Genomic DNA, 26,185 nt, shown 5'->3' on the forward strand with positions numbered 1-26,185 from the left:
TATCTTCTGCATCCAAGTTCAGTTTACAGCATTCACATTAGCATTATCACAGGTACTGTTGTATATCTAGTTCATAATTATGTGAAAAAGTTAGTTTTAAAAATGTAATTTTAGAGAGTTCAATAAATGTTTATCCTGTTCGGCCCACGACCTATGGTGAGTTTAGGATTCTGGCCCCCTGTGCGATGGACTTTGACACCCCTGATCCAGCCCTACTTCTGACCCTCTGATGGACTCCAGCAATGATCCAAAGTCTTCCTGAATCCCCATCCATTCTCACGTTTTCATCACATTCCTAACTTTTCTTACCTTCAAATTGCCCATTTTCATTACATCCCACCCTCCTTCACAGCTGATGTCATCATGCAGCAACAGAATCCATCTGTTCTCCGTGCCCCAACATCACCACAGAGAGGAACCCAGCAGAAGACTCTAAATGTGGAGCCTCTCCTTCTGAACCTGCAGTGTGTCTGACTTCACGACCTCCGCTGGGTCGCTGTGATCTTTTTAAAGACAAAACAAATCAACCGGTGCAGAGCTCTTTGTCCATTGGTTGTTTGTTTTGTGTGGGGCATACACCAGAATCTGCAGAGACGTCCTCTGAAAAGCCCAGCGGGGAACATCTGTGCTCAGCAGAGTTTATTAAAACAGCAAAAAAAAGAAAAAGGGCGAGTGGACACAGATGGAGCTGTCAATAACAATTCACCCAGCCGTGCAAGCGAGCGCAAACACAAACGCCACACCCCGCGCCATACCGCAGCACGCAGTCGTACTACAGCCACACCAGGAGTTATTCAAGGACCAGGCAGCTAAAACAGATGGTCAGAGCCTGGATGGGCGTGAAGAAATGCTGCAGGAGGTGCAAGATCTCCAGGAGTCCGTCAAACTCCAACACCTCTGAAGCCACTGAGAGTGGAGGAGCTGCGACGGTCACAAACAGCTTTTCTTTTAGGAGAAAGGAATTAAAAATGGAGCAGTGAGTTCATTTATGAGCTGAGGTCATGGTGAGACGGCAAACAGAAGTCCACTTAAGTGACCGCAGAGTTTCATTTGGAGCTTTTTATTACTTCTAAAAGATGTGGAGGAGAGCAAACAGTAGATACAAAAATATAAAACACAAAAAATCAAATCACAACTCTGGTTTTATAAAATAAAAGCATTTGAACACTGATGATAATTTACTCCAATGAGTAATAAATCACTCCGGTTTTAAAATATAACAAAAATGTCCCCTCCCATAATAAATCTTCCTGTGGGTGAAGATGTCCGGACTCCTTTCGGGGCGCTCGGGACACAGCTAAGGTTTCAAACAGCAGTGAAGGCGGGTCAAAGGGCAGCTTTTATGATGATTAAGAAAGAGACGGCTGTCAGACGCTCCGAGCCATCCCAGTCCCGCCTTCCAACCCACAAACGGCGCCCTACGGACGGGGGGCAAAACTGCTGCCCAACACTTTAGAAATGAATGTTATTATCATTGTCCACCAAAAGGTAAAAGACTTTAACAAACATCAAGGAAAATTGTGTTTTTATGTGTTCTTATGTCATTTTACTGATGAAGTACATTTTTAAATAAAATTAACTCAATATGTAATAGAGGTGCCTCAAAAGATTATTTTAATAGTCAATTAATTACCGATTATTTTTTCCGATTAGTCGACTAATCGGGTCACGCTTAAGCTGGATGTTAACCACACGTCTTAATCATCATTAGCTTTAAACTAACAACAAATAAATACAATTAAGACGATAATTTATGAATCGTCTAGCCTCTGTCCTTCATTAGTTTCTGGTATTAAAACAAGACTTAACTCAAATGAGGCATCTGAAAAAAAATTACTATTTTTCACAAAATATCAAGTTTTGGTCTCACTGACTCAAATATAAAAAAAGTGTATTTTTTTAAAAAATTGAAAGATCAATAATTGGTGAGAACCCACTAAGAATCAATCGCAGGACTAAATATCATGATATATCGCAATATAGATATTCTGGCACACCCCTACCGCTAATATTAGCTCGGGGGTGTGAAGGGCTGTAAGCTAGTGGGAGAGCACATAAACAGAAGGGGGGTGGGTTTCCAATGGTCCCGCCCACAAATCAAAGTCTAATTTACTCCTGTAGCTCTGGAGAAGCTTTGTAATGGAAAACGACACCAGTTGGATAAAAATGGCGACATCATAATTGGTGGGAACACCTTAAAATAGATCAAAAGGTAGAAATTTGAAATCACAAATCAATCATGTCTAAAAAAAAAAAAAATAAAAAAAATGACTTTGGAAAAAAGTCAGTCAAATGGGATGACAGGTAAGCCAACAGGTAAGGCATGATATGATAGTCAGCACTGAAAGCATCAAAACAAATGACAGAGATTCTAAGTGACATTAAAATAACTGATTCCAACTGAAACAAAATCACGTCACATCCAACAACGGCGGAGTGTAATCCTGGAAGACACGGCTAACATTCGTGACGTTGTTGTAGAAAACTCCCCACGTTCTGGAGTGTGAGGAGCGGAGAACGCGGAGCAGGAGATCAAACGCCGGCTCTGGTGGTTTCCCAGGCTACTCCTTGTTGAGCTTCTTGAGTAATCAGCGTCTGCTAAGCAGAGTTCGCCTCTGGCTATCTGCAGCCCGCCCCACATGTGATCCCGCTCATTACTCCACTCATAAAAGGCTTTACAAACGCAAATCAGAAGCTGCTGGAAAACAGACGAATTACAGAGCAAACGCAACAAAAAAAAGAAAAAAACGACATTTTATTCCCATGACTCTGCTGTGACAGAACAAATAGGAAGAAGAAACAAACACGATAACAACCTATTAGTAAGAGCTTTGTTACTATAGGGAAAAAAAGCAAAAATCAACAAGTTTTCTGAGGATGCAAAGACGGATTTACACTCATCTCCATCCTCAGGTGACTAAATCTGTTTCAGCATCCCCCCCATGATGCATCAGCTGTTATGGGGCTAAAGCTCTTTGTCATGATCACAGAGAGAGGAGGTTCTCCTCCACATTCCTCCTAAATGAGATCTCCTGCTCTGCCACATGTGATCTACGGTTCTGGTTAGGGCTGCCACGATTAGTCGACAAATCGAATATTAAAATAGTCAGCAACTAATGTAATAGTCGATTAGTCGTTACTTTATATTATATGGAGTCAGAGTGTAGTAAAGTTGAAAGTTACAATGGCATTCATCTAGCTTTTTGGACTATTTTGGCATTTTACTGAGGTTTTCTAGGCTAATTTGTAGTTAGCTAATATTTCAGCTGCATGCTAGCTGTTTTGGCTAATTTTGTTTGGGTTTTTTTCAGGTTTTAGGCTTTTTTGGAGTTTAGCTAATATTTCAGCTACAGGTTAGCTATTTTGGCTAATTTAGGCTTTTATTTAGTTTTTTTTTTCCTTTGGACTTTAGCTAATATTTCAGCTACAGGCTAGCTGTTTTTGCTAATATTTTGTTTCTAAGGCTCTTTTAAAGTTTAGCAAATATTTCAGCTACATGCAAGCTGTTTGGGCTATATTACGCTTCTTTTTTTTGTTTTTTTGGGGGTATTTTGGAGTTTAGCCAATATTTTAGCTACATGCTAACAATTTTGTCTTTTTGGTCTTTTTTGGGCTATTTTGTAGTTTACCTTATATATCAGTTACATGATAGCTTTTTCGGCTAATTTAGGCTTTTTTCAGTTTTTAGACTAATTGGAAGTTTAGCTAATATTTCATTCAGCTACAGGCTAGCAATTTGGGCTAATTTAGGCTTCTTTTTTGTTTTTTTTTTTTGGGGGGGGGGGTATTTTGGAGTTTAGCCAATATTTCAACTACATGCTAGCAATTTTGGCTATTTTTTTTTTCTTTTTTTAGGCTATTTTGTAGTTTAGCTTATATATCAGTTACATGTTAGCTTTTTTGGCTAATTTAGGCTTTTTTCAGTGTTTAGGCTAATTGGAAGTTTAGCTAATATTTCAGCTGCATCCTAGCTGTTTTGGCTAACATGAACTTTTTTTGTTATTTTAGGTTAATTAGGCATTTGGCTGATATTTTAGCTGCCCATCAGCTTCAGCGTTTTCAGCTATTAGCTTCAGCATTTTCAGCTATCAGCTTCAGCATTTTCAGCTATCACCACTAGCATCTTTAGCAGCCAAATTCAGCTTACAGCATTCACACTAGCATTATCGCAGCTAATGCTATATATCTAGTTTTTAGCTAGTTAAAAGCTAATAATGGTCAAGATGGGCTGCCACAAATAGTCGATTAGTCACAGCTAGGTCGACCAGAAACTAATGAAAGAAGCTGCACGATTCATTAAATGTTTAACAAATCATCATCTTTATTTATAGTTAGCATATAGCTTAAGTTTAAAGCTAATGATGGTTAAGATGTGTGCTTTCCATCTAGTTTGCGCATGACCCGATTAGTCGACTAATTGGAAAAAATAATCGGTGATTAATCGACTACTAAAATAATCGGTGATTAGTCGACTACTAAAATAATCGTTTGTGGCAGCTCTAGTTCTGGTCTGACCCGTGCTAACCCCCCTTCTCACTTAACAGCAGTTAGGGAAACAGACGTGAAAGGGTGCCGTCTGACTGAGCTCACTGAAGGCACCAAAGGACGGAGCTGATTGGCTGAGGGCCAAATCCCCATGGTTACCCCGGAGCAGCGAGCGCCTCTGTCTGTGTGCGCGCGCCTCAGCGTGCACGGGTGACTTGAAGGAGACAAGTTGGGGAGACATCACGACCATGTAAATGAGAGCCGGTCTGAGCCTCCATGAACCGGACTGGAGATCATGGAGGAACCAGAACCGAACCACAGTTCGTGCTGGTCTGTGCTGTGAAACTCAAACTAGTCATCAATAAAACCCGCACGAGGAGTGAAAGCGGAATGCCGCAGAGACCACATCCTGTTAGAACTTCTGATTCGGATTCTAATCCGATTACCGGATCCGGTCACCACTTTCCAGCCTCAGAAAACTTTATTGATAAATCCACATTTGTACGTGCACTCCTTCTCAACAGTTCCACACATTCCAACAACTTTCTCCCAGAAACACGAGCCGCCATCATCGGCCGCGTTCGACAAGCGGATCTGGACCCAATTAAAGCGGCACACCGGAACCGGCCAGACGTACCTTTGACTTGGCTCTCGTAGTCCGCGATGATTTCTTTGTCCTTTTTGAACCTCGGCGCGGACATTTTCCGTGTTTCTGCGCGCGCGGCTCCTTTCAAAACTTCAGGGAAAAGTGTTGTCAACAAGCGGGAATCCTACAGCGGCATCCCGTCCCGACGGAACCGAGGGCGAAGGCGGACACGACCAAAGCAGCTCGGTTCTAGCCAGCGAGGGGGTTCCGAGGGCGCGCGGCGCTTCGCTGCTTCATGGTTCCCGGTGGACGCGGCGGGGCCGCGGTCCCGCTCCCACCCGCGAATCCTCAACTCCGCGAGCGGCGCAACAGCCCCCGCCGCTGCGGACGTCGCGGCAGGAAAAACGGCTACGCAACTTTCCCCCGGCGGGTCGAAGCAAAGTGCGGCGGCCGGACCCGAACCTCCGGCCCAGTTCTGCCTGTTTTCTGGGAGTGCTTTCCCGTTTGGGACACGTTACCCCCACGCGCGTGCCCGCTCTCGGCTCCCCCTCCTTCTCCCAACAACTCCCAGCACGCTCCGAGGCAGACAGGGAGGAAGGCCGACTGCAGCACGCGGCGGGAGACGCGCGCTGGGTGCAGGGGCGTGTCCACGGAGTTCGGGGCCCACACAAGAGCCCCCCGGGCGGGACCTCACCTCTGGCGCCAGCAGCTAGTAATTCAACAAATAATCGGTTTTATTTGTCCGATTATGAAGCCGTAAAAGTTACTTTTTATTTTAATTTGAACAGAAGACTGGGTAGTGACTTTATTCAGGGGGGTTGTCTTTGTGGGTGGTCATCTGGTGAGGAGAATGCCCCCAAAACACCCTTATTAGGGTAAGGAGGCAAAAAAAAAAAAAAAAATCTAGAAAAGTTGCATTACCTGGGATAAGTCATTTTTAGAAGAATACACAAAAGTACATTTTTTGATTTCCTTAGCAATGGAGAGTTTTTGTAAACCCCGCCCACATTCCAAATTTGTTCACATCATATATAATATCGTTTCTTTCAGCTTGAGTCAACAATTTATATATTACATTTTCATAATATTCAGCTAAAAAATATGCTAGCAACAGGTGAATGCTACTTTTGTGAGCTCGCCACGCTGACGCCAATCAAAATCTACAAATTTAAAACCAACATTTTTTATGCTACTTAGCTTCCTTGTAATGCTTGAGAAGTTAAAAGGTGATTGATTGAAATCCCCTGGTGAAGATTACATTTGTAGCTGGTACTAAAGGAGATTTGTTTGGGGAAAATTCAAGATGTGCCCCCTTTTCTGAAGTCAAGTTCACTTGAAATAAAGTTTCCTTTTCCCAAAGTTTACCTTTTCTGCCACAAAGATCTTGTGACCTTACCATAGTAAATTTCAAAACTTCCTTTGGATGTTCCTGGTGTGTGATTTGGTTTCATTAGTGGATTTTGAAATAATTTTTGAGTCCCACAAGAAATGTTTACCCTCTTCATTTTTTGAGGGGTCCTTTCACATCAAAACTTCATTTTTACTGCGTACTAGGCTAGGTGTGTTCAAATTTTGGAGAGTTCTTGACATGTGGCGATGGGTGAAATATTTCGCTCAAACGACGGATCAGAAAGAAGAATTGTGAAAACAATATGTTCCTTCAGTCCAGGACAACTGCAGGAAGTTTGAAAATCAAACATCTGAAGAACCAGGATGCAGACTTAAGACACGTGGCCCTCAGAGGAGTCCAGAATTAGCAGACAGAACCAGAACTGCCAAACAAGTGGTTTAAATCAACGCTGCAGAGGAACCACCACAGATCTATAATGTGGCCTCATAAATGGATGTAGACCAGGGTGTCAAACTCAGTCACACACGGGGCCAAAATCCAAAACACACCTTAGGTCATGGGCAAAACAGGATAAATATTTATTGAACACTCTATAACTAAACTTTTAAAACTTTAAAACCATAACTTTATAGCATAGTTATGAACTAGATATAGAGCAATACTTCTGTGTGCTAGTGTGAATGCTGTAAGCTGAATTTGGCTGCGGAAGATGCTGAAATTGATAACTAAACACACTGAAGCTAATTGCTGAAAACGCAGAAGCTGATAGCCAACTAAAATATTAGCTGAATGCCAAAGTATTCTAAAAAAAAGAAACAAAGAAAAAAAACTTAGCTTAGCCAAAAAAGCTAGCATGTAGCTGAAACATTAGCTTAACTCCGAAACAACCTAAAAACGAGAAAAAGCAAAAATTGGCCAGAACAGCTAGCATATAGCTGCAATATTACCTTAACTCTAAAACAACACTAAAAAGGAAAAAAAAAACTAAACTAACCAAAAGAGCTAGCATTTAGCTGAAATATTAGCTCATCTCCAAAATAGCCTAAAAAATTTCAATTAATGCTAAAATAGTCCAAAAAACTAACAGAATGTCAAATTTTAAAACTTTACCTTTTTAACATAATTCTGAATAATAAAAAGCAGGACTACTATTTCAGAATAAATCAACTTAAACCTTAAATAACTTTAAATATAAAATATATTTTATATGTATAATAATATATTTTGTCAAAATTATACACATAACATCGGGCCATTAATAACAATAAAAATAAAATGATTTGGAAGGCCAGATATACTAATCCGGTAGGTGGGATTCGGTCCCCGGACCTGGACTTTAACATATGTGATGTAGATGATCTTCTTAGTATCTATGGTCACATTGTTGACCCAGTCAGAGAAGAAACACAAGACCTTCTGCTCATTACATAAGCTAGATGTTTGGATAAATTAGAATGATTATCTGAGCTCTGAATTTACCAACAGGGACCATCCCTCTTGCAGGTGTACAGCGCCATCTGCAGGAAACCTAAAAAAGGACAGACACTTTTCTATCCAGAGAACACTTAAATTTTTATTCAACAGCCGTTTGAAAAAGTGCATGCCGACATCACTTAAATAAATAGAACAAAACATAAGCTTTACTACGGGTGTGATGATAAATCACCAATACTCATTTATAAACTGCTCACATACAATATAAAACTCTATGTATCATTTTTCTTTCATTCTTTAGTGTTTTAACGATTACAAAAGTACCGTTTAAAATGGACACGAACGTCCTTAAAACAGCAAATGACGCTAAATATCTCTAAATGTAATTCACAACTGGAAACGCCTCATAGAAAAGTAAACATTGAAGTTTCTACCAATGGCAGCTCCACAACAACAATAAGCAGCACCAGAAGGTAAGTCACTGAACAGTTTCACCGCGTCAGTAGTACATCACACATCTCCACAGACCACACACGACACCAGCCTTTTCCCTGGTCCGACGCCACACCGGAGCGTCATCCACTTTTGAAGAAATTCTCCTCGATGGCCTCGGTGAACCTTTCCTTCATCTGCCGCCGGAACCCGGAGTACCACTCCAGCAGCCGCCTCCTCCGGTCCACCCTCTGCTCCTGACTCATCATCTTCTCCCTCTCCAGGATGGCGGGAAGCTCCTTCCAGTTGCTGATGAAGATGAAGGGCGCTCCCGCCGCCTTCAGGAGGCGCAGCGGGGAGCTGGACCCGGCGGCGCACCTCCCGGGTGTCAGGACGTCCTCCACCACGGGGACGGAGCCGAGCGAGCAGGCCTCGTAAATGCGGTAGCACTCGGTGTTGATGCCCACCGGGCAGAGCGTGAGCTCGCTCTGGACCAGAGCCGTCTGGTAGCGCCTGAGACTGTCCGCCGTTTCCTGAGGGAGCCACCTGAGAGGAGGAAGAGGAGGAGGAGGAGGAAGAGGAGGGGGCTTCAACCAAGAGAACCAAGCACTGCAATAATGATGCAACAGCTCTGAAGAGAACTCAACCCAGAGTCCAACAGAAATAAATGGAAACCTTAATTATAGATGTCTTTGAAAAACTTTATATTTTAAAGAAAAGAACCTTCAAAACATCTGCTGTGAAAAGAGTTAAAACGGAAAATATTAAACGAGTAGAAACCAAAATAATATACATTTAAGGATCATGTGCTTGACTTATTTTAATAAAATAGATAAATACATTTTATTGGGATAACGTTTTTAAAAGATAATCAAAGACGCTTAAAAAAACTCAGCTTTGGAAAAACTCTAAAGTGTGTTAAAACTACTCAGAAATTAAATTTAAGGATTTTTAAGACATTTAAAAATCTAATTAAAAATTTTACATACATAAAAAATGAAACAAACAGCCGAAGTCGACTGTTTCCTCTTCTATACAAGCAAGTTGATGTCCTTACGAAGCAAACTTTTTCAAACTACATGAATTCCCATTTTCCCCAGCCGATAAGCTAATTAGCAAGCTGAGGTTAAACAATTTACGACCAGTTCACGACCGTATGACATGAAGCATCCTGGAAAGTCACATGACATGACGAGAAAAACATTAAGACCCGATTAACAGAATTTAAAATACCTTATTTTAGTCAAATTACATTTAACTTTTTAAGGATCAGAGAAAAACCCTGTTAAACTGTGGCGTCTGAGTGTTCCACTCAGAAATGTTTAACCAGATTAGAACTTCATGAAGGAACTGGGTTGGGGCAACGTGCTCCTCTGATTCATTGTGGAGTGGACTGCCAGTCATTGGACACTTCCTAAGAACAAGACTAACCCTGAACATCAAGCTTTTATCCCCACGTTTGAACCCTAGTAGCTCGTTGTTCTGGTCCTTACACAGCGTCCGATCCAGAAACCTACCTGTATCACATATTAATACGTGTTTGGTTTTTTTTGCTATTTGTTCATGTGTTGAAAGTCATGTTGTAATCACAGTATTGATCACTAATATCGGACATCACAAGGTTCCCTCATATCGTACATCCATAATTCAGATTGTTAAACATAAAGCTTTACTTCTTTGTTCAATCCAGATCCAAACTATTTAAAAGATCATAAAAGTACCTTGTGAGGTTTGATTTGAAGTTTTTTGCATCTCTGTCAAAAACTTGATATTAAAAAATGTATTTTATATATTTGATAGAGAGAAGACATAACTATAGGAGCTGTACAGACAAACTGTATGAATCTGTGAATTTTAGCCCAGAGCGCTTTGAACGGAGCTTAGAATAGATCTGCAGAACCATTTCACACATTAAAAATACATTATTCTGCATGTTTTTTGGCACAAAATACTACTTAAAAAAAAACAAACCTCAAAGACATTCACAAACAACAGCCACAAAAGATGTATAAAGATTTCATTTGTTCATAAAGTATTAAAAATGGTCTTACTTATCCCTGGCAGCGATGATACATTCCTTTTCCAAGCCAGACTGTTTCAGCTCGTGCATCATTGCTTCTCGAGAAGAGTTTTTGTAAACAGTACCTAAGAAGTTACAGAGATACGGTCGACTGGCTGTGATCAGCTGGGAGTTGGCTCGGATCATGGGAAACTCCCTGTACCTGCAGAGAGGATAAAAACAGACATGTTTCTGTGTTAACAGTAGTGCTGCCACATACGATTATTTGAATAGTCAACTAATCGCTGATTATTTAATCGGATTTGTCGACTAATCGTGTCATGCACAAAGTGGATGTAAAACACACATCATTAGCTTTAAACTAACTAAAAACTAGATATATAGAATTACCTTCAACAATGCTAGTGTGAATGCTGTAAGCTAAATCTGGCCACTGAAGATACTAGTGCTGATGGCTGAAGATGCTGAAATTAAAAGTTAAAACGCTAAAGCTGATAGCCAGTTAAATTATTAGTTAAATGTCAAATCAGCCCAAAAAAGCCTTAATTAGCCAAAACAGCTAGCATGTAAATGCTATATATTTGCTCAACTTAAAATTAGCCTAAAAAACTGAAAATATCCTAAATTTGTCACAATACCAAGCATGTAGCTGAAATATTGGCTAAACTCCATAATAGCCTTAAAAACCAAAAAGCCTAAATTAGCCAAAAAGCTAGCATGTGACTGGAAAATTAGCTAAAATCCAAAAAAGCCTAAAAAAACGTTTAAAAAGCCAAATTACCCACAATGGCTGGAATGTAGCTGAAATATGTGCTAAAATCCAAAAAAGACCATTTTTAAAAAAAACCTAAATTAGCCACAAAAGCTATTATGTAGGTGAAATATTAGCTTAATTCCAAAACGGCCTAAAAACTAAAAAAGCCTAAGTTAGCCAAACAGCTAGCATGTAGCTAAAATATTAGCTAAACTTCAAAATAGCCCAAAAACAAAAAAGCTTAAATTAGCCAAAAAAGCTATCATGTAGCTAAAATATTAGCTTAATTTTAAAACTGCCTCAAAAATAAAAAAGCCTAAGTTAGCCAAAACCGCTAGCATGTGGCTGAAATATTTGGTAAACTTCAAGATAGCCCAAAAAACAAAATTTTAGCCAAAACAGCTAGCATGCACCTGAAATATTAGCTAAATTTAAAAATAGCCTAGAAAACTGAAAAAATCCTAAATTAGCCAAAATAGCTAGCATGTAGCTGAAATATTAGCTTAACTCCAAAATAGCCTAAAAACAAAAAAACTTAAATTAGCCAAAAAAACTAGCATGTAGCTAAAATATTAGCTAAAATCCAAAATAGACCCCAAACATGTTTTAAAAGCCTAAATTAGCCACAATAGCTAGCATGTAGCTGAAATATTAGCTTAATTTCAAAACTGCCTCAAAAATAAAAAAGCCTAAGTTAGCCAAAACAGCTAGTATGTAGCTGAAACCTTAAAATATGCTAAAAATAAATAAACCAAAAGAGCTAGCATGCAGGTGAAATATTATCTAAACTTCAAAATAGCCTAAACAATTTTAATAAATGCCAAATTAGTCCAAAAAGCTAGCAGAATGCCATCATAACTTTCAACTTTACTACACTCTGACTCCATACAATACATAGTAATGACTAATCGACTATCAAATTAATTGTCGACTATTTTAATAGTCGATTAGTCGACTAATTGTGACGTCGGTTTCAGAGACAAAAATGTCGGCACAGACTCATGGGAAGTGTAGGACATACGTTGCAACGCCAAGAGGCCACTGGAAAACGTCCTTGTCGTTGACCCACGGGCTGTCGTACACCACGAACAGCAGGTCCACGAAGCCGCCGTTCCTCTTTAAATGTGGGGCGATCCAGTCGTTGTCGCATTGCTCGTTGCCGAGCAGAACCACGGCCACGTGAGACACCGTGTGCGACTGAACCAGAGCCTGGACGTGCTTCAGCCACCGCGTGGAGTACAGAACCTTCTGCTCCTCACGCCCGTTCAGAACCAAAACCAGGCTGTTCATGTCGAGAGGGACGTGGCCCTGGACCACGGCTGGACCCGTGTAGAAGCTACAGACAGAATAGATCAGCGAGTGTCAATCTTCTGGCGGGGTGATGACTCAGAGGGGGGGTAATTATTTTACCTCAAATCAACCTTTCCAGACTGCAGCTGCCCCTCTCTCCATTGGGCCACTTTGTCGGTGGGGTTGAGGGATCCGTCTAAGATGTGCTCCCAAAGGTAAAGCCCTAAAGCAACACAGCAAATGTTCACACTCAAATACCATCAATTTTCTAAAAATCTGCACTTGCTTCATATTCTAAACTGGAAATCCAGCTGTCAGATTTTGATACAAGAAATGGACAAATAAAACGTGTTTGGCCTCAGAAAGTCTGCTGCTAGTGCAAGGGTCCCCACACATCTTAACCGTCATTAGATTTAAACTAACTAAAAATAAAGACACTAAGGAGGAAAGTTTATTAAACTTTTAATGAATCGTGCAGCTTCTGTTCTTCATTAGTTTCTGGGATTAAAACAAGATGAAATCAAACGAGAGAGTTAAGGAATATACTTTCCATCAAACTCATTTTGACAGGTGACCTTTGACCCTACACCATCCATCAAAGTCATTTTGACAGGTGCTCCGCCCATCAAGATGACGTAACAATTTAATATCAATTTATATACATATATAAGGGTATATAGGGTCAAAGGTCATCTGTCAAAATGAGTTTGATGGAACATACATTCCTTATCTCTCTGATGAGGTCGACATCTGAAACAAGGAACTATTTTTCACAAAAGATCAAGTTTTTGAATCAAATATTTTAAAAACGTGCATTTTTTGGTGCTCATGAACACTCACAATTTATTCAATTTTACTACAGTCTGACTCTATATAACATAAAGCAACAACTAATTAACTATTGAATTAGTTGTTGCCTATTTTAATAGTCTATTAGTCGACTAACGGTTCCAGCCCTAACATCAACATCACAGTTATTCGTTTTCAAAACCCCACTCACCTATTGCAGCTTTGCCCCAGATCTGGACCTTGTATTTTTTGGGTTTGTTCTTCTCGATTTTACTCATGTACTGTTTGAAGGCCTCTCTCTTCTTGTTCAGAGCAGAGTTGTACTCCACCTCCTCATCCTCCCACGGGTTCCACTCATCCGCCACGAACGGCGCCGCGCCGCCGCGGACTCCGCCTGAAAACACAACACCGACTCCGTTAGGCTGTGACTGGTGATGCTGGGGGGTCTAAAGGAAGAAGGAGTGGGTTTACCCGCAGGCGCTCCGCTGTTCTTCACCACCCGGTGAACGCGGGAAATCGTTTTGTTGCTGAAAAAGACATTATACGCCGCGTACAGGGAGAAGGCCACGTATGCGAAAATGATCAAAAGAAACAGCTTTCTTTTCGGTATTTTCATCTTTCATCTGTTTTCTCAGGTAACCATTGTGTGGCTCGTCGTTTCTGCGAGGACCCTTGTTGACATCACAAGGACCCGTAACTATAGGTAGCCCTAAGGAATGCCTGATCAAAATAACTTTTTATTTGTTTACAATAAAAAAATAAAGTCGTACAAATATGAAATTGATGTATTAAATAAAAAAATACATTTTTATTATTTTTTGTAGCGAGAAAGGAGTTAAACAAGTAAAAGAATGTAATTACGAAACGACAGTCACGTAACAGGAACCTTATATACGCCGTTTCTGGTAAGACACATTAAAGTGTTGCGCACAACAGTTCCCTACGCAAGGTCGCGTCCCCAAACTAAGGGGTTGAAGTTTCTCTTTTCGGGTAAAGATGATGTCCTCACTGGTTCGGCCCGGAGGATTCTCTCCCTACTTCCAAGCAACCAAACACGGAGCTAAGAGCCTGCTGTTCCCCGGAGCCGCGGAGCGTCTGCCCGCTTTGGGTGAGGCTGAAGTGCGCCTAGTTAGCCGGTGTCCATCGGCATGATTTGGCGTGACACCTTTACATTACGGGACCTTTGCTGAGGTTTTTGAATTATTTAGATCAGGGGTGTCAAACTCAATCGCACAAGGGGCCAAAATCCAAAACACACCTTAGGTCGCGGGCCGAACAGGATAAACATTTATTGAACTCTCTAAAACTAAAATTTAAACTTTTAAACCGTAAGTTTTAACACAATGATAAACTAGAATTATCTGAAACAATGCTAGTGTGAATGCTGTAAACTGAATTTGGCCGCTGAAAACACTAGTACTGATGGCAGAAGATGCTAGAGCTGATAGCTGAAAACGCTGAAGCTGATAGTTGAAAACGCTGAAGTTGATGGCTAAAAATGCTGGAGCTGATAGCTGAAAACACTGAAGTTGATAGTTGAAAACGCTGAAGCTGATAGCTGAAAACGTTAAAGGAGATAGCCAGCTAAAATATTAGCTAAATGCCAAAAAAGGTTAGCCAAAACAGCTACCATGTAGCTGAAATATTAGCTTAGCTCCAAAATAGCTTAAAAAACTGAAATAAAGCTTAAGTTAGCCAAAACAACTAGCATGTAAATATTAGCCTAATATTAGCCTCCAAAACAGCATAAGAAAAACCCTTAAATTAGCCAACACTGCTTGCATGTTGCTGAAATATTAGCTAAACTCCAAAACAGCCTAAAAGATCTTAGTAAATGTAAAAATTGTCCAAAAAGCTAGCAGAATGCCAATTAATAAAACAGTTAAACCGTAACTTTTTAACATAATTATGAATAGTAAAAAGGCAGAAATATTATTACAGAATAAATCAACTTAAAACTTCAACTTTCAAGATTTTACTCTCCATAAAATATACTTTGTCAAAATTACATAAGTTAGAAATAAGCGCTAGATAACATCAGGCCATTAATAACAATGAAATAAAATGATTTTGATAGAATTGACTTTGAGACATGTGATTTAAAAGGTTTAAGTGACAAATATTTTTACTATTAAATTATGTTTATTGTATTTAGTGAAATAGAATTCTGTTTGAAAACTAAAAGCACAATATGGTGTCCAACTATGGATCAAAACTGATTTAGAAACTGATCTATATGACAGAGAAATCTGTAGATTTATTTAGTTTTTCATTACAACTCTGTTTTTTAAAATTTGCCAGTAAATAATAAATACTATGATTGATTAATTCCATAAAGTAGACGGTACCTATTTGTTTATGGTGCCTCCACATGTGTACAGGAACTCATCCTTCTCAGATATTAAAGGTAAAAGCTGTTTGAAGGACATCTGCTGTAAATAAGTTGTGACGCCTCTTGAGCATGCCTCTTCTTTATTTACCGCCTACGCTAAAAGTCATTTGTCACGTGTCTTTCTCCAGCTCCTGCAGCAACTCGCCTGGCCCACACAGACATAAAGATCCCCGACTTTTCAGACTACCGCCGGCCCGAGGTCTTAGACCCCAACAAGTCCTCCCAGGAGAGCAGCGAGGCAAGAAGAGCCTTCTCCTACCTGCTGACCGGAGCTACTACTGTTGTCGGCGTGTACGCAGCCAAAACCGTGGTCACCCAGTTCGTCTCTTCCATGAGCGCATCAGCTGACGTCCTGGCCATGTCCAAGATTGAAATCAAGCTGGGCGACATCCCGGAAGGGAAAAACATGACCTTCAAGTGGAGGGGGAAGCCTTTGTTCGTTCGCCATCGCACGGAAAGGGAGATTGCAGCCGAGGAGGCCGTAAATCTGGCAGAGCTGCGTGACCCCCAGCACGACAAAGATAGAGCGGTCAATCCAAAGTGGGTCATTGTGCTTGGCGTGTGCACCCATCTGGGTTGTGTGCCCATCTCTAATGCTGGAGACTTCGGCGGGTACTACTGCCCCTGCCACGGCTCCCACTACGACGCCTCGGGAAGAATAAGAAAGGGACCCGCCCCCCTCAACCTGGAGGTTCCTTACTACGAGTTCCCCGACGATGACACAGTGGTGGTGGGATAAAGAGCTGTATAGTTTCCTCCTTAAAGGGTAACCAAACCCCAAATCACCTTTTTTGGCTGTTGACCTCTATAAATGGGGCTTTGAAAATGCTGTCTGTTTCATTTTTAAAAATATTGTCAGAACCGTCTCTCTGCTGCCCTCTACAGGTTGAATCGAGGTATTACAGTTGAATTTTATGATTGGTCAAACCTTCTAAGTTTCAGAAGTCCCAGTCATGATCTGCAGCTCCAGTATTGATAACAGTCCAGCCCCCAAGCCCCGCCCCTCTGACTGGATTTTCACATTTCGGCAGTGGGCGGAGTCAGCCTCCAACTTTACTGTTTGGTCACCCTTTAAAAATATATAAACAATAAGAGTTTTGGAGGAATTATAAGTGCGCTTTCTAATAAAGAGTATTTAAAATAGCACAGAAAGTTTATGAATCTTTCTAAAGAAAACATGTTCTTTGATTTATTGCAACTCCTGCAATAAAATGAATAAAGCACTTTAATCCACCTCATTCCTCCCTGCATTTACCTTCAATGTTTGATAGTTGCAGAAAACGGAATTCTATTTTAGGATGAATGAAAGAAACGTCAATTAGAGGTACAAATTTCTGAGCAACAAACCTGGATAAGTCTTTAAATTCAGTCACGGCATCTGGGGTTAAAGTCTTTTTCCTTAATTTTTTTTCCCTTTGAAATCCAGATTCCGTGACCAAAACTCAATACGATGTAGGGCTTCAACGACTAGTCGAAGACTAATTGAATATTAAAATAATCAACGACTAATTTAATAGTCAATGTATTACTTTATGTTATATGAAATTAAAATGGATTAACTTTTTGGACTATCTTTGCATTATTATGTTTTTTTTAGGCCATTTTGAAGCTTAGCTAATATTTTAGTTACATGCTAGCTGTGTTGGCTAATTTAAGCTTTTTGTAGTTTTTTTAAACTGTTCTGGAGTTTGGCTAACATTTTAGGTGACTATTAGCTTTAGCGTTTTTGGGTATCAGCATTTTCGGCTATCAAATTCAGCATTTTTAGCTATCAGCTTTAGCGTTTTCAGCTATCAACTTCAGCATTTTTAGCTTCAGTGTTTCAGTTCAGCTTTAGCATTTTCAGATATCAGCTTCAGCGTTTTCAGTTATCAGTTTTAGCATTTTCAGCTATCAACTTCAGCGTTTTTAGCTATCAGCTTCAGTGTTTTCAGCTTCAGCGCTTTCATCTATCAACTTCAGCATTTTTAGCTAACAGCTTCAGCATTTTTAGCTAACAGCTTCAGCTTTTTCAGCTATCAGCTTCTGCATTTTCAGCTTCAGCGTTTTCAGTTCAGCTTTAGCATTTTCAGCTATCAGCTTCAGCGTTTTTAGTTATCAGTTTTAGCATTTTCAGCTATCAACTTCAGCGTTTTTAGCCATCAGCTGTAGTGTTTTCAGCTTCAGCGTTTTCAGCTATCAACTTCAGCATTTTTAGCTAACAGCTTCAGCGTTTTCAGCTATCTGCTTCAACTGTCTTAGCTATCAGCTTCAATGTTTTCAGCTATCAGCTTCTGCATTTTCAGCTATCAACTTCAGCGTTTTCAGCTATCAGCCTCAGCATTTTCAGCTATCAGTTTCAGTGTTTTCAGCTATCAACTTCAGCGTTTTTAGCCATCAGCTTCAATGTTATCAGCTTCAGTATTTTCAGCTATCAGCTTCAGCATTTTTAGCTATCAGTTTCAGTGTTTTCAGCTATCAGCTCTAGCATCTTCAGTGGCCAAATTCACCTCACTCCATTCACACTAGCATTATCACAGGTAATGTTATATATCTAGTTTTTAGTTAAAGCTAACGATGGTTAAGGTGTGTTTTACATCCAGTTTCCGTATGACCAGATTAGTCAACAAATCGGAAAAAATAATCGGTGATTAGTCGACTACTAAAATAATCGTTTGTGGCAGCCCTTATAATATGATGTCACCTGGATAAATGAGAACATTCTCTGACAAATCAGGATTTAACAATGAAACATTTCAGCTTTACTGCAGGTGAGTTTCATTGAAGAGAGAAAAAATCCAGCACCTGCTGACCACTTTCTTTTTTTAATTAAAAACAAACACAATAAAGTGCAAACCAGCTGATGGTTCATGTGAATGACGAATATACAACAAAGGTTTGGCTCCTTCAGTCCAACAACAGTCTCTTCTGTCGCTGCACAAAATAAATAAGGCTTTACACGTGGATTATAAAGATCTGAAAGCTTATTCATGACAAAAACATAATTATAGGCAGTTGTTTAAAGGTGAAATATCTGAATGTCGTCTGAGTCCGTAGTAATACATCATCGTATTTCAGTTTTAAGGATCTGCTTTAAATCGTAGCTCTAAAAGATTGTGATGGCACCTTTACATGTCCAGAAATATAAATTTTCCACTAAAATTCTCCTTCATCCTGAAATCCTTTCAGTCTTAGTTCAGAAGGACATCAGTCCACGTAGTGCACCTCTGCCTGTAACTCCTTGGTGACGAAACCAACCAGAGCGGCGGTCAGCTGCTGCTTCAGCGCGCCGTTGCTCATCACCAGAGCGAGCAGCTGAGCCACGTCCGTCCACTGAACGTCTCCGAGGACGGCCATCACGTCGTCGTAGAGCTTCTGCTGCTGCGGGGGGCTCAGCTCCATGATGATCTGAGGCAGCGGTTTGAACTCGCCACTGGTCAGCCAGCAGCCAAGGAGCCCGCCCACAGCGCCACCTGCAGGAGGAGTTTTAAACGTGTGTGATCCAGTCCTGGGCAAAGGTTTCTCTGCGTGGAGCGCCACTCACCCACTGCAATTCCGAGAGGGCCTCCAAACAGGCCTCCAGCAAAGGCCAGCCCACCAGCCGCCGCCGCTCCCTTCCCAGAGCTTTTCACAGCGGTCTTAATCTGCTGGTTGGCCGATAACTCACAGCAGAGCTTCATGACTTCATCAACTCGAGGGCCCATGCTAAAGGTCAGAGTTCAAGGTTCAGACAGTCTCACAGATGATGCATCACTCTGATACTTTTACAGATGTACTTTCAGAAATCTATAGATGTACAATGAATAATAATGGCTATTTTGTACAGTTTTTTGTACTGAAACTGTTGTTTGCAATAAAGTTTTAAAAAGTAAAATAACAACTTAGAAATGAGAAAAAAAACAGTTTGACACCCATAACATTGTTCATGATGATCTGCTTTATTAAGACCTTCATACCAATCTCTTCACTTTACATTTAAAAAGATGATTATCTGAAAAGGAGCTGATTTGACAAAAATTGGAGAGGGGCATTCTGGGAATTTGGTAATTTTCATTGTTTTAATTATGTAAAGTACTTTATTGTGAAAAGTGCTTCATAAATAAAGTTTGATTTGAATCAAACTGTTTTTTGTGTGTAAATTGTTTTCAATGTGAAATTTAACTTCTTTTTCCCGGTTTTCAGGACATATTTTAAGTTTATTTAACTGCCTAATTTATTTCACTTAGTTAATATTAGAATAAAATAAAATAATTTATAGAATCATTTATTATTACGGACTCAATGTTCAAATACCAAGACTATTTAAAAAAATCTTAAGGAGAAAATAGAGGTTTGGTGAATTTAAAAGACCTAAAGGCAGTGTTGTTTCAGTAAATAAATGTTACCAGTTCACATCTATTCAGAAGCTGTTTAGCTTTAGGTGTCCATTTTATGACAATATTTATAACAATAAATAAATGAACAAAGTAAATCAGATGTGTTACATCAAAACATTGGGAACTAAAGTCATTTCACCGAAACTCGTTCTATTTAAACTGATGTTAAAATGTAATTTTAGATCAGTATCATAATAATGTGTCCTTAATTTACCTCGGTTCTGTTTTTCCTGTCCTTAAATCGGTCTAAAACTGGTGCTTTAATAATAAACTGAATTGAATGGGTAACTTGAAGATGCTAGCCGCTTCTATTTTTAGTTTTATTTAAAGTATTTCGTGTAATTTAAGGCATAAATCCATAAACGGAATCAAAAAACAGTAACCTACCTTACAAAATGATGAAATCTTCCCAGTGGTTCTTAACGCGGTGAGATCATTTTATAAGAAGTTAGACTTCACTGCTCGTCATCTTCGGCTAGCTTGTTTATGTCGATGCCGCAATGCCTGATGGGAGATCAGCGGTGCTGCCTTCAGGAAGGTTCGGGTCTTTGTGTTTCTACAAAAAACTGAAGCCTTTTCTTTGGCCCTTTATTTATACTTTATTTATACATTTTACTGCAGTTTACAATTAAATTGAAACTATTCTTCTTTGTTGGTGAAAACTGTTTATATCTCAAACATTTAATCAAAATGTGCTTAATTTTGTAAATTTTACGAGGGACACTAAATACAACAATGATAGAGTTACAGTTTATTTAAAACATCCTGTTGGTGACTCTGTTCTTTTGTCTTTTTTAGGGAAAATTTTAACGTAATTATTATATTAGTGAAAGTTTTGCCACGTGGTTCAAATGAAGTAATAATAATAATAAAAATAACAGCATTATTATTATTATTATTAAAATAAGAATCTTTTAAATGCATAACTTTGTGTTCCTTAATGGTTCCCCCATAACACTTAACCTATACAGTGGATCTATGAATACTCTAAATGTACAGCTGGAATGCAGTCATGACAAATGATACTTTGACAAACAGGTGTTTTGTTATTTGAAGACCCCAGATGCAGAAATGATCAAATTTCTTGCTTAACTAAAATTTGAAAAAGAGGAAGAAAGTCCTGTAAGTCAGCACTACAGTCAACGATTGACTGTTAAAGTTGAAAGGTTTGATCAAAAGTGAACTTAAAACTTTGATTTTTGTTGCTCCAGCTATAAGATGAAGCAGTTAGTATTTTAACGACAGCATGTAGTTAGAAGAGAAACTGATCGCACACTCTTCTAGAGTTAATGTTTATTTTGTTAAGTGAATAAAATATAAAATATGACAGTAAAATCACAAAAAAAAATGCAAACCTGTTCAATGCATTATAAGATTATCTGGAAAGAATATTTTGATTTCTTTCTGTTAATAAGTCTTTTAAATACATTCCAAAACTATACAGATATTCAATTTATTTTCATTTTATTGTACTTAATTTAAATTTAAAACTCAAACAACAAAATTGTGTGTACAAAGTGAAGAAGATACAAAATTCATGTTATCACAGGATGTATAAATGAAGTCAGAGCTCTGCTATATTTATTATAGTCTAAGTAGCATAAAGGTTAGTAAAGACAGTCGAGACCGGACAACCGGAGACTTTTAGCTTCAAGATAAACTGAAGCAAACATTTAAACCACAAGTGTCAAACTCAATCGCACAAGGGGCCAAAATCCAAAACACACCTTAGGTCGCGGACCGAACAGGATAAACATTTATTGAACACTCTGAAACTACATTTTTAAAACTTTCAAACCGTAACTTTTTAACATAAACTATGAACTCGATATATAGCATTACCTGTGATAATGCTAGTGTGAATGCTGTAAGCTGAATTTTGGCACAGAAAATGCTAGTGCTGATGGCTGAAGATGCTGAAATTTAGCTAAAAACACTGAAGCTAATAGCTGAAAACACTGAAATTGATAGCTAAAAATGCTGAAGCTGATAGCTGAAAACGGTGAAGCTAATAGCCAGCTAAAATATTAGTTAAATGCCAAATTAGCATAAAACAAACAACAACAAAAAACATTAGGTTAGCCAAAACAGCTAGCATGCAGCTGAAAAAAAGCGAAACTTCAAAATAGCCTTAAAAATTAAAAAAAATAAATAATTAGCAGAAACAACTAGTGTGTAAATATAAGCCTAACTCCAAAGCAGCCTAAAAAATGTAAAATGAAAAGCCAAAATTAGCCAAAACAGCTAGCATGTTGCTGAAATATTAGCTGAACTCCAAAATAGCCAAAATACAATCTTAGTAAATGCCAAAATAATCCAAAAAGCTAACAGAATGACAATTTTTAAAACTTTAAAACCGTAACTTTTAAACATAAATAATAAAAAGGCAGGAATATTATTCCAGAATAAATCAACTTAAAGCTTAAATAACTTTCAAAAATTTACTCTACATAAAAATATATTTTGTCAAAATTACACAAGTTAGAAATAAGCGCAAGATAACATCATTAATAACAATAAAATAAAATGATCTGGAGGTCCGGTTATAAACTGAAGACAATGAAAAATAATAATGACTAACATAATAATAATGTCTAAAATAAAACAGTCAAATCCTGACCCAAAATATACGACCTAAATGCAGTTTTTAAAATGTGTCAGTGATGTCATTGAACATGACATTGTGGGTGTTAAATGTAGTATTAAAGTAATTAACCAGTATTTGATAGTTTAGAATATTTATTTCAGTAGAAAACAATGTAAAGCTTTTCATCTGTTTAATTAAAAAAAAATAAATGTAATGCCTTTGAACTGTTTATTAACCTGCAGAGTTTGCAGATTTAATTCATTTTTCTTCATAAAATTAAAGTTTTAGTAAAGGAAGCAATCATCCATAAACTGTTAACTATATGTGTTTTTGTTTGTTGATTTTTTTACGTTGTATTCTTGTGCGGCTAAGAATTAACATTCAGATTATCTTTTACGTTTTTGCAATGTTTACAGCCCGAAGCATTTACCCAGAGTGCACTTTGGGTAGACTTTTCTAGATCTCAAACAGAAATGACACACTTTATTTTCAAAATAAGAGCAACAATTTAATTGCGTGTCCCAATTCTGAGACAAATAAACATTAGACTTGTGATAAATTTTACATTACGGTCACAAGTAAATTGTGGTTTATTATTCTGGGAGAAACTTGCATAAAAACGTGACGTGCCTAAGTCCTTTCCTGTCACGTGTTTTATTTTGAAACCCCACACCGGAAGAGCCGCTGTTATTTTCCCGTGGTCGATCTGCGCAGCGACAGAAGCGAGGAGTTTTCTGCTAACCTCTGGATCCAAACACGGCGGATATTTTTGGAGAGCATGCAGAGCCCCTGAAATGAGCGTGTGAGATGATATCAGCTTCGAAAGTGAGGATTACCGTCGATGCCCCGTTGATGAAGGCGCGCGGGACGGGCCTCCGGAGGAGCCGCTGCTGCGTTCATAAACACTTCTTTAGGACTCACAACAAACCCTGAGCTTTCGGGGCTCCTCACCTGCGCACGTGCGGAGTAACGATGGCTGGAGGAGGAGGTAGAGCGGACATGGAGCCCCTCGGAGGAGTTCACAGGCTCCGAGAGGAGCAGGAGAAGGTAAGAGGAGGAGCGCGTGAGCAGACGTGCAGCTGCGGGCCACGAGGCTGGAGTCCGTCATCTGAGAGGTCTGGGCTGCAGATGTTTGGAGGGCTTTGCTCAAACTTTGGGTTTGAAAAACATCACCTGCAGGCCTGAGAGGAGAGGAGATTAGTTTCGTTTTCAGGTGGTGAATTATTGTCGTTTTTTCTGACATTTCAGGTGAATCCATAAGCCCCTCCCCTCACACCTTTACCTGAGTTATCAGTCAGAAATCCCTCTTGCTTTTGCAGCTTTCCTTCTGCAGGTTGTTTGGTTTCAGATTCCATATTTAGACCATTTGCTGATGAACTTCTGTTTTCTCTCCTAATGAGGAACAAACAGCAACAGATGTGCCAAAATAGTCACATTTTTGCAGCATTAAAACCTTCTTCTGAAAGTTTACTTTTTAAAATCTGTAATAAAAGCTCGTTTTTGTTCATAAACGACTTTTTCCTGCATCAGGTGGTGAAAGACTGTGAAAGACGGATCCAGCACTGGTAAGCGGCAGATGTTTCTCCTCTCAGTGATGTTGAAATATTTCACCTTTAAACTGTTTTGGTCTCAAATTCTTTCGTTTTTAATCCTTTTCCTTCTTTTTTGAGTGTAAATGTGTTTTTGCAGAACATTTTCAACCGATGAATATAACAAAGATGCTAAAAAATTGCGACGGTTTTACTAGAATCTAAAACTCACGAGACTTATCACCAAATCATGATACTTACACCCCGTGCTTCACTATGGAGACATGATCCCTCATGTAAATGTCTGGTTATTTTTGGTCACAGAATCAAAAACGGCTTTTTTTCTCTTACTTTTGCAGAGTTCTCCTTTGATTTCCCCTTTTTCTTGTTTATTACTTTAATTTTTATGATGTAAAAGAACAGAATAAACCTGACAGGTGTGTTTATGCTGAAGCAAACCAGATAGTTTCAGTGACAGTAAAGCGCTCTATTTCTTATATAACTCACTGATTGTTCCACAGATGAATTATTGAAATTAAATTTGGGGAAATTCATCAATCCAACTTTCATTCTGCAGAAAAAAGCAATGAGAATCATTTCTGCAAGTAAATACAAGGATCCTTCTAATCCAATTTTCAGTAAATTAAAAAATATTTAAATTGAATGACTTGGTTAATCTAACTATAAAGCACAAACCCAATCAAAGCTGTCTGCCACATAAGGTTCAAAATATGTTCACAATAAGAAATAGTAAGTATAAGTTAAAAGGTTATGAGGTTTTCTCTTTGCCAAAATTCAGAATAAAAGTTAAAAAAATTGTATTTTAGTTCAAGGGGTTTGAATTATACCCTTGAACTGAAATACAACAACGAAAAACTAGAAAAAACAATTAATAGACTTGTTTGTTGTTGCGTTGAGTTATAAAAACTCAGTGGAACAGAAGATAAAGACTTCCCAATCTTGATGTATATTTTATTTGTTTTCACCTGTAAATACTTTTCTCCTCATCCACATATTACTGTGTATTTGGTTGTAGATTTACTTTTTTGTTTTTTTATATGTATTGAACATAAAAGAGGCAGAAAATTAAGTTTTCTTCATTTCCACAGCAAACGATGCCTTGTGTTGTTTCACTGTATTATGTTTTTCCTGTGGAAATGAATACAAATGATCTGATAGAAGATATTTTGTTGACATGAATCAGGTGAAAAATCTAGAGAAATCAGATAAAAATCAAAAGTTTTGGCGTGTATTTAAATGAAGAGATTTGTTTGTGGTGTCAATTTTTTTTAAATTATAAGTTCATTTATTGAAATGCTTATTTTCTCAACTCTGTTGGTTGTTTTATTGTAAACTTTTAGTTTGTTTTGTTTCTTTAAGTATACATTTAAATGTTATTTTGTATCAACAGTCATTTATTTCGTTCATGAAAGCACAGAAGATGGACATGATTTATTGTTATATTAAAGATTTGTAATATAATTTAGAAACAAAATATAAAAAAATACATTTGTATTATAAGTGAATAAAAGTTAATGTTTTTAACTTTTCAAATTTATATTTTCCTTCATATGATTATCAGTGCCCTCTTGTGGCCATCAGGGGAATGACACCCTCTGTTCCACCTTTATAACAGCCTCCCCTTATATATTTTAAATAACTTTACTCCTCAAATTTTGAGTTTTTCTGTGTCTGGACCTTCAGGTCGAAGGTGTCGGGGGATTATGAAGCACTCAGCGATCGTCTCAAAACGCTCCCAGATCGACTCTCCTATGACATCATGGTGAGCTGTTCTTAGGTCCCTTTAAAAGTTTAAATTATTTTTTAAAAGCGACCCCAAAAAACTTAACTTGAGGATGTTTTTCTCCTGTTTGCTCCACTTCCTGTGGTCCGTCCTGCGTGCAGGTTCCCTTCGGCCCGCTGGCCTTCATGCCCGGGAAGCTGGTGCGCACCAACGAGGTCACGGTGTTACTGGGGGACAACTGGTTCGCCAAGTGCTCGGCCAAGCAAGCGCAGGCGGTGGTGGATCACCGGATGAGCCGTGAGTCTGATGATCATGTGATGCTGCGGCGTCTCCAGCAGGGGGCGGCGGTGCGTCACGTCTCCTTTCCTTCTTGAGCCTTCCAGGCGTTTATAGGAGGATTTTGTGTGAAATCTGTCACAGATGATGCCCCCCCGCCC

At 38.9% G+C, this 26,185-nt stretch overlaps 5 protein-coding genes across 11 annotated transcripts in view; 2 read left to right on the top strand and 3 right to left on the bottom strand.

The window, feature by feature from the left end:
- srgap1a (SLIT-ROBO Rho GTPase activating protein 1a) overlaps positions 1-6,237 on the bottom strand; it is a 105,059-nt gene extending 98,822 nt beyond the window's left edge. For 4 of the 5 annotated variants that reach the window (XM_036212581.1, XM_024281878.2, XM_024281877.2 and 1 more), the window contains exon 1: positions 5,123-6,237. Coding sequence is in view for 3 of the 5 variants with exons in the window: in XM_024281878.2 (XP_024137646.1) it covers positions 5,123-5,186 (64 nt within the window). In the remaining 2 variants the exon portion in view is untranslated. Of the gene's footprint in view, positions 1-309; positions 463-5,122 lie in introns of those variants that run through there. The other variant, XM_024281880.2, reaches the window with a different exon arrangement.
- Positions 6,238-7,968: 1,731 nt separating this feature from the next.
- Positions 7,969-13,844, bottom strand: rxylt1 (ribitol xylosyltransferase 1). Its single transcript, XM_024281875.2, has 6 exons — positions 13,613-13,844; positions 13,353-13,535; positions 12,473-12,575; positions 12,084-12,398; positions 10,340-10,510; positions 7,969-8,834 (listed from the first exon to the last, which is right to left on the bottom strand). The coding sequence occupies exons 1-6, from the start codon at positions 13,755-13,757 to the stop codon at positions 8,432-8,434; spliced, it is 1,320 nt and encodes a 439-aa protein (XP_024137643.1). The 5' UTR covers positions 13,758-13,844; the 3' UTR covers positions 7,969-8,431.
- A 195-nt stretch (positions 13,845-14,039) lies between these two features.
- Positions 14,040-16,391, top strand: LOC112152356 (cytochrome b-c1 complex subunit Rieske, mitochondrial). The gene is made up of 2 exons (XM_024281876.2): positions 14,040-14,249; positions 15,662-16,391. Exons 1-2 carry the CDS (start codon positions 14,138-14,140, stop codon positions 16,270-16,272), a joined length of 723 nt encoding a protein of 240 aa, XP_024137644.1. The 5' UTR covers positions 14,040-14,137; the 3' UTR covers positions 16,273-16,391.
- Positions 16,392-18,313: 1,922 nt separating this feature from the next.
- On the bottom strand, positions 18,314-23,565 carry zgc:112052 (protein C19orf12 homolog). 3 transcript variants are annotated; one of them, XM_024281874.2, is made up of 4 exons: positions 23,427-23,561; positions 20,276-20,392; positions 19,057-19,217; positions 18,314-18,985 (listed from the first exon to the last, which is right to left on the bottom strand). In XM_024281874.2, the coding sequence occupies exons 3-4, from the start codon at positions 19,214-19,216 to the stop codon at positions 18,720-18,722; spliced, it is 426 nt and encodes a 141-aa protein (XP_024137642.1). In that variant the 5' UTR covers position 19,217; positions 20,276-20,392; positions 23,427-23,561; the 3' UTR covers positions 18,314-18,719. The 3 variants fall into 3 exon arrangements, with proteins under 3 accessions (XP_024137642.1, XP_024137641.1, XP_036068476.1); XM_024281873.2 differs by having other exon boundaries at positions 20,276-20,444; positions 23,427-23,559; XM_036212583.1 differs by lacking the exon at positions 20,276-20,392 and having other exon boundaries at positions 23,427-23,565.
- uri1 (URI1 prefoldin like chaperone) overlaps positions 23,385-26,185 on the top strand; it is a 6,784-nt gene continuing 3,983 nt past the window's right edge. Inside the window, exons 1-4 of the mRNA XM_024281869.2 lie at positions 23,385-23,522; positions 24,006-24,040; positions 25,709-25,787; positions 25,910-26,045. Of these exons, the coding sequence (XP_024137637.1) occupies positions 23,448-23,522; positions 24,006-24,040; positions 25,709-25,787; positions 25,910-26,045 (325 nt within the window). The 5' untranslated portion in view covers positions 23,385-23,447. The remainder of the gene's footprint in view (positions 23,523-24,005; positions 24,041-25,708; positions 25,788-25,909; positions 26,046-26,185) is intronic.

The sequence above is a fragment of the Oryzias melastigma genome, linkage group LG6, assembly GCF_002922805.2.
Source record: "Oryzias melastigma strain HK-1 linkage group LG6, ASM292280v2, whole genome shotgun sequence".
Lineage (NCBI taxonomy): Eukaryota > Metazoa > Chordata > Actinopteri > Beloniformes > Adrianichthyidae > Oryzias > Oryzias melastigma.